Source organism: Strix aluco, chromosome 1 (genome assembly GCF_031877795.1).
Source record: "Strix aluco isolate bStrAlu1 chromosome 1, bStrAlu1.hap1, whole genome shotgun sequence".
NCBI classification, from domain to species: Eukaryota; Metazoa; Chordata; class Aves; order Strigiformes; family Strigidae; genus Strix; species Strix aluco.
The window spans coordinates 92040025-92047477 of record NC_133931.1 but is presented as its reverse complement, the minus strand read 5'-3'; the positions used below and the strand labels follow the sequence as shown (position 1 = coordinate 92047477).

At 38.6% G+C, this 7453-nt stretch overlaps 1 protein-coding gene across 2 annotated transcripts; it reads right to left on the bottom strand.

Annotated features, from left to right (window-relative positions):
* Window positions 1-981: 981 nt before the first annotated feature.
* Window positions 982-5505, bottom strand: LOC141924476 (ovalbumin-related protein Y-like). Of its 2 annotated transcripts, none has more exons than XM_074827013.1 (7): window positions 5329-5505; window positions 4619-4677; window positions 3895-4030; window positions 3012-3129; window positions 2634-2776; window positions 2147-2302; window positions 982-1383 (listed from the first exon to the last, which is right to left on the bottom strand). In XM_074827013.1, exons 1-7 carry the CDS (start codon window positions 5494-5496, stop codon window positions 982-984), a joined length of 1182 nt encoding a protein of 393 aa, XP_074683114.1. In that variant the 5' UTR covers window positions 5497-5505. The 2 variants fall into 2 exon arrangements, with proteins under 2 accessions (XP_074683114.1, XP_074683105.1); XM_074827004.1 differs by having other exon boundaries at window positions 3895-4023; window positions 4627-4677; window positions 5329-5496.
* Between the last annotated feature and the right edge of the window lie 1948 nt (window positions 5506-7453).

The window sequence follows — 7453 nt, the reverse complement described above, 5'->3', positions numbered from 1 at the left end:
TTTAAAGCTATCTGGAAATATAATAGCAAATTCAAAAAATTTAGTTATTTGATATGCCATGTGGAGATAAGCTCAAGGTAAGAATAGGAGCTGTAGGGTTTACTTTGCTTAAGCTCAAAAATTAAAAAAAAAGTTTTTAAGATCCTTAGTGACTTTATATACGGGTACATTCTGGTTTTAAAAATAGGATCTAAATCCTAATCTAAACCACTTCTGTCAATAATCACTACCCACTATATCACATGTTTCAGGTTGCATGGTGCAGTAACCCAGAATAGGTAATGGCGTGTTTAGTTTGCAATGCTTTTATTAAAATAAATAGAAGGACCAACAATTAACATTCGCAAAATCAATGATACATCACTGGAATGAAGACGGGAAATTATATCAGTCAGGAAGATGTTGTATTTGGAGATGATGATTTATGAAATAATGGCAGACTTTCTGTATGCTCTCTCAGAACAAGAGACACAGCCTTATAGTACATGAAGCACAAAGAAGCCCAAATGCATTCCTGGAAGAAGAATGCTTTGCTGAAGTTTAGAATTTCATCTGTAAATTGTCCAGGCATCAATTCAGGGGTGGTTGCCCAGCAAATTCAAAAGAAAGGAATGGGATTATTCTGAAAGCTGTGTTTATTTCACAGAACTCCTATAGAGAAGACAGATACTCAATAACAGTGTCAGGATTTCTCACAAAAATCAAAACACTGGCCCTGTCTCTCAAGTTATTCAATGATGATGGGGATCCTAAGCTACCTTCTGAAATTCTCATTCAATCCTGGCAATAAATCCTGAATACAAGCTGTGTGAGCAGAAATACTTGCACCTAAAGATCCAAAAAGTCACACACTTTGTCAAGAATATCTCCCTAGATATTGAAGGCTTTCCACTTGGAGAAAATAATGAAGAAATGAGATTACACTACAATACTACAGTACTCTGAGAGGAAGGCAAGCATTATTTCCAGCTCTTTCTTTCTTTAGGGGGAACAATATCTACCAAAGAAGAGGATGCTGTTGGTTGGATTGTGTTTGATCAAGAAAAGGAATGGGTGGTCAGCCCTAAACTCTTCAAACTCAGAGGAATGTTGGATGTCTCCCATCACATCCACTGAGCCAGACATCTCAGTGCCCTCTTCACTGACTTCCATGTACGCCTCATGGATGGCCTCAGATATCTTCATGCTCTCTGCTGAAGAGATGCCAGACAGATTGGCCGAAGGGCTGAACAGGTCCGTCATACCCAAGGCCATTAAGACAGATGTAAGGTTATATTTTCCCTCAATCTTCATGCGTGGGAGGTACACTTTCACTCTCTTCGTTTCCATTACATTGGGACTGGTCCACTCCATGAGTTTTTCAAAGCTGATTTTGTTCTCAAGCTGCAAAGAGAGGCAGGGAATGAAATGCCTGAGACAAAGAGTGTAATGGTCTTAACAGCTGTCTTCATACCACTTTTTATTATTTTTTTCCATTTACTTTGTGTAGACAATAGAACTGATACTTAATCTTAAATGTATTTGTTTATCTTATATACTTCTTTCTGATTACAGCCTATATCTCATCTGTCTTGATGAAGTTGTCTAAAACTTTGACATCTGAAAATTTCTTCATCAGATCAAGGCTTTATTGGTGAAAATGCAGTTATTGAAATCTTCAAATCAAATTGGCCCCAAACCTGTGCTTCCTGGAATGTGTTTTAATCATCTCTTCCCTCATTTTATTTCCTTTCTAATGCTACTTTTCCCATTTTCCTTTTAGTCAGCTCCTGGAATGCTTTCCTCATCACTTCTGCTTTTTATTTCCCCTTGGATAAACTCTTCTTGTTTAGCAAACCATTGAGTACTCCCCTGGAAGATTGAAATCACTTGAAATGAAAAAAAATGCTGCTAGCATATCTGTTTCTGGTACCTGAGGGAGATTGGTGCACATAGAAACATCCTATTCTGCAGGACTACAGCAGCACTACCCTCCCTTACCTTTGTTCATTGGACTGAGTCCAGGGCTCTCCTAAGAAGCCAGTCCCTGCCTGAGCACCTTGTAGCCCCTGGGGCGCTTTTGGGCTCCCCTGGACAGCAAAAAGTCTGACGGCAGCCAAGTCCCACTGAAGTGGTAACTCTTCTGCTTCCCCTGCCAGGGCCATACCTGCTCCAGGCCAGAGATGTCATCAGGCAGCAGCACCAACATGCTCAGCTTCCCGCTGGCGTATGGAAGCTCCAGGATCTTCATTTCCTCTGCAGCCACCACTGCCACTTTGAAGGTACTGTTCTGACACATCATTTGCACAGGTCTGCTTTCTTGCTGCAAAAACAGAAATGTGAGATGATGTGACTGGGGAGCATTTTTTTTTAAGCAAGCAAATGTACAAGTCCTTTGAAAGGGACAGGACTCAATCTTCAAGTGTATTGCCTTTGGAGAAGAGCTGTTTCTCTTGCCTGCTGGCATGCCCTGGAAGCCTGGTTAGACACAGCTCTTGCAAACACTCCTTGGCCTTAGGCTCAGGTGTTGACAGTGAGGGAACTGTCTAAACACCCAACCTGTGACAGCAACAAGTTGTATGCATAACACCCAGCTTGCTGGTTGTGCAAGCCAACGGCTGTCCTGGCTAGAAGCTGTGTCCGTGCCCTCCTACCTCTGTCACATTGAAGGGCACCTCCCGAGTATGTTCTTCTTTAAATGCTGTCTTCCATATCCCTTTGAAGTAAATGGCATTCACAAGGACCAGCGCAGTGTCAAGATCAACAGAGCCTGGTTCAAGGAAATCTTGGATCTGTCCTTTAAGAAAGAAATCAGGGCAGAGAGTGGTAAGATAGAAGTCTTCTGGTGTGCACAAATGCCTGCACTGAGGGGCATGGAGGTGGGGGGTGCTGCTTTGTGTTTTGTTTTCATAGCAGTAAGCAACCTGATCTTGCTTGACCCACTTTTTCTAGATGTTACGAGGTGAGGAAGACAAGGGTATAGATTATGGTAGGTAGGGGGAAATATCTGCTACCTATTTTTCTGTCCTTACCATTTGTCTCTTTATCCACCCAGGAATTAATGAGCTGTCTTGCTTCCTCTGTAGCTGTTTTGAAGTTAACTTCTTCCAGCTCTGCTTTGTAGAATTTTTTTGCACACTTTAAGTATTCCTGTAAGCAGAAGGATTGCAGCTGTCAGACTGATGAGAATTGGAAATGTATGAATGTGAAATGCAAGGTTGTGAAATGAAACAGAATAGTTAAAAAAATGAACCTTTACTCCCGTGTTTGAACTTGTCAGTCACAGCTGTGTTCCTGTAACTGAATCTTAAAGCTGTACAAGAAAGGTTATTTCACATATTTAGGTCTGGCACTTTTTTTTCAGATAGGATTCTAAGTTAAAATTATGAAATATTGTCTTTGTTTTACCAAAACACTTTCAGTATAACAAGCATTTTTAAGGAAAGACAATGTTTGTTTCCTTCTCTTTCTGCCCACTTTTTATTTTGAATACTGTGTTCTTACATTCTTAGGTTTCAAAAACAAAGTTTCCTTTCACTGGGAAGATTAGATATTTGGCTTTGAAAAAATCCAAATTCAACAATTTCAGCCTTCATGCTTTCAAGTCATAAAATGTATTTCATTTCCCTTAAAAGTTTAATTTTTCATTAAAAGCCGTTTTCTAGCAAACGAACAGCAATCTTGACTACTCTCTGTGATTGTTGCAACATGGACACATTTTATGCCATTATACTTTTGCCTGACCTCCACCCAAGAGCCACAGGAAGGTTCAAACTCATTCTGAACCAGTTTCCCTCATGGCTCACAACTATCCCTTCGTCAACAGTGGGCTATTGGTGGTGGTGCTTCCCTAGGGTAGAGTCACAGGGGCCTTTATGGGGAATCTTGATCAAGTCAGGTCACAGTTCAACTCACCGGAAGAACGGAGTATGCTTCTTCAATATAGAGTCTGTCAGCAATCTTGAGTGAGTATGTAGCATTTGGCATGGTGATGTCTGAGAGAATATCCTTGAATGAATCGTGGATGTATTCAGAAGTGCCACACTGAGGTGATGACATGAAAATAAGAAGATACTTTGCATTAGCTTCCTCTTATCTAGGAAATAAGACCCTAAAGGATTGTCTCTATCAGTTAAGTCATGCTGCAGTGGAATCCTCCTCCACAGACATAGGGCTGCCACCTTTGGGACAACAGGTGTTATAGTCATGGTACATTCAACTGACCCTGGAGAAGTGCCCTGAAATGTTCTTTTTGTAAGCATGTAGTTGTGTTCCTGTCACTGAGACTTCTGAGCTCTTCTCTGCCCTGCTTTGGAGTGTCTCAGCTACAAGTCTGACTGCTGTACCCTGGCTCCAGGTGCTGAGCCCCTTTCACATGCTGTCCCCCAGCAGAACTTGCCCAGGAAGGCACCCTGGTGCCCAAAGCATCCTGCCCCATACCGTCACTTGTTCTGGTGCAAGATATGCAACCTGACTTCTTTCCCTGGTTTTTAACAAATAGGTGAGTTACGCCCTCCTTCCCTCCCTCCACAGGTCTCCTTGGTTTGAGAACATTACCTAGTTTTTGACAGAGTTTGAAACTGCCAGTTTCTAGTTTTGTTCTGAGAAGAAAATAAGACAGAAAGGGAGAGCAAGTTATTTCTCTACCTGGGAATCAGCAGTGTCTTCAACTCCTGTAACGTTATCAAAGTGAAGAACCTGCAAGAGAAAATGCCAATGGTAGAAATGACAAGCATGACCAAAAATGATGTGAATTTGAGATTTACATACAGTGCTTGAGGTAAAGCTGTTGGCTCAGAAAAAACAGTGCTAACTGAGAAAACAGCTGAACTAAAAATTTACAAGTAAGCTTGCAACTGATTTATACCCTCTGTGGCGTTCTTGGAAACTAAATACCACTCTTTGCTTAGATGATATTTTTTCTAATGAATGTCTAGAAACTGAGTTACGTATTATGTACTGCTAATAATATTCTGTCTTCCTCTCTTCCTGTGATTAATCTTTTTTTAAAAAAATCTGATCACATTATCTGGAATATGTCAGAATTCAGAAAAAAAATCATATAACAAAATTTTCTGACTGGTAATCCATTTCATTATTGTCCTTGAGATTTTCTTTTTTTTTTCTAAATCAAAACTAGCTGTCCCTTATAGTGAAAACAATATATGGTTTTTTAGTATTTTATCTAAATCCATCTCAATCCAGTTCTCGATTTTGTGACTTTGGCTTATTTCTTGGGCATTAAAACAGGTGAGAACCTTACCAGTGGATAATATACTTCAGTGATGTTACTTAGAAGGAACAACAAGCACAAGTAGAGGTCACTTTATATCCATGTAAGTAATTTACCTTCTCAATCTGAGATTGAGTGTTACCTCTTGCTCCCATATAGACCATGGCCAGGGCTGAAATGATGCTCAGAGGGGAATAAAAGATGTTGTCGTTGGCATGGTGGACTTTCACCTCTTTGAATACATCAAAACAAAATTCTGCATTTGCTGCAGTGATGGAGCCCATCGTGAAATCAGTGTTTTCTAAAGCAAACAGAAAGAGACTTATTATGATGAAATATATTAATTGTAACTCAAAGTCCCTTGAATCCCTGAACTTGGTTCACAGGTTTTTTTCAGCGAACAGAATCCAGTGGTGTGGATTTAAAAGGCAGACAGGCTTTTAGATTCATGAGCAATCAAAATGCTGGATAGCTACCAGTTTTGTGTAGGCAGATGATTCTTTTATTTGAAACTTGAAATCTCCTTCCCTGTACATGTATACCATGTTGTTGAAAATGTTGTGAAGAATATTAGTTACCTTGAAGGAAGCTCACCAACAGTCTTTTCTCATCTTTTAAAGAAAAAAACACACATAGATTTGTTCTCAGAATCTTCATTTTTTTGAGACTCCAAACCAGGTTCTTCACTATAGTTTTTAACATCACTTTTAAGATCAGTTATCAGATCAGCCCTCTATGATCCAAACTACAGTTAATTCCAGTATACAATGTGCAAGTCTGAAGCAATAGCATAAGTTTTGCTAAATTTATGCTAACTTCAGCTTAGTGAAAATGGAAGCTAGGTTCTTACACCACGTACTTTATCAGAGGTCTCAAATATTAGGAACATTACATTCATTTTTTTAAATACAATACTGAAGGCACAGCAATGGAGACTGCAAATGATTTACCAAGTTCATTTAGTTTATGACAAACATCTCTAACTAGTATATTCCATTCATTGTTGACTCAATTATATCTCACTCTGTTTTCAAAAAGTGTTCTAAAATTTTTATTATCACCTTTTCCATAAAATCCATCTTTTATTAAGACAGTGATTGTTTAGCCTTGTGTTTAATTTGCAGAGATCTGCACGTCTTCAATATTTAAATATTTTTTCTGCCCTTTTTCTGATATTCTTGTAAAATTTTCCCTGTAGTTTCAGTACCCTGCATTTCATCTAACACTGAAGAGAAGGATTTTTTAGTGAAGACAGCAACACAGAGTAGAAAATACGGTACTGTAAAGTCTAATGCAGCAATATAGTGTTTATACCACTTATAACTTCCCACATGTTGACGCAAGCAGAGAGAACCTTGCTAGGCTGGAGATTCCCCTAGCTCTTGGGGATATTCAAGCAGTGCAAACTTTAATTTGTTTCCCTCTGTGGCTGCTAGAGAAAAAAGTCCAGTATAGCCTGCCATATGTATCAGAGTCCCTATGAAATCAATTCACTCATGTGACAGTCATCTATTAAGGTGGGATAATTTGAACAACAGTGCATCCAGCTGTTTCCCTGCTAGAATGGATGCTCAATCTCTCTAAATTGAATCACTTATATAGCTGCTATAAGGTAAATTTTTATTATTATTTACCAGTTCTGCTAGCTATTATATTTTAGGCTTTAAGCTCCATTTATGGTCTTGGTGAAGAAATATATTTATGAAGCAAATGCTTTTTTTAAAAAAATCTTAGAAAATGTAACTATTAAAGATAACACAGAGCTGCAGTATGCTGGGGTCACCTGAATATGCTGCATTCCTTAATTTCATTCAGAGAATGTCTTCCATGAACCCTGCAACTGAACTTTAGTTACATCCTCCAGAATTTAAACAAATTCAATTTTGTCTTTTAATTCTGAATGCAAAATTAAAGGGATAGAGGAAGAAGGGAGAAAGGCTGTCATATCACTAGTTTTTCAATGTGGAAGAGGTAGTAAACAAAGCTTTAATTCATACAAACAAATACTTTGACTTTATGCATGTCAGAATGTGAAACAATAAAATAATGCAGAACACACATATGAAGGTGAGATGAGGTTCCTGCAGAAAGCATCCTTTAATCACTTGTGTCTTTAACTGATATTGAATATCATAAACATGAGGTTACATCAATCTTTTTGTAATTTTTGTAACAGATTATTTTTTTTTAAATAGCAGATTAGAACTTAAATCATAATTGAAAGAAATGCTTACCTTATCA

Excerpts from the sequence above, each read along its gene's own strand:
- LOC141924476 (XM_074827013.1), bottom strand. The coding sequence starts at position 5,496 with ATGGGCTCCATCACTGCAGCAAATGCAGAATTTTGTTTTGATGTATTC. Across the intron at positions 3,130-3,894 it reads AAGCATACTCCGTTCTTCCG|GAATACTTAAAGTGTGCAAA; the intron begins GTGAGTTGAACT and ends TTCTGCTTACAG. Across the intron at positions 2,303-2,633 it reads TGCCCTTCAATGTGACAGAG|CAAGAAAGCAGACCTGTGCA; the intron begins GTAGGAGGGCAC and ends CTGTTTTTGCAG.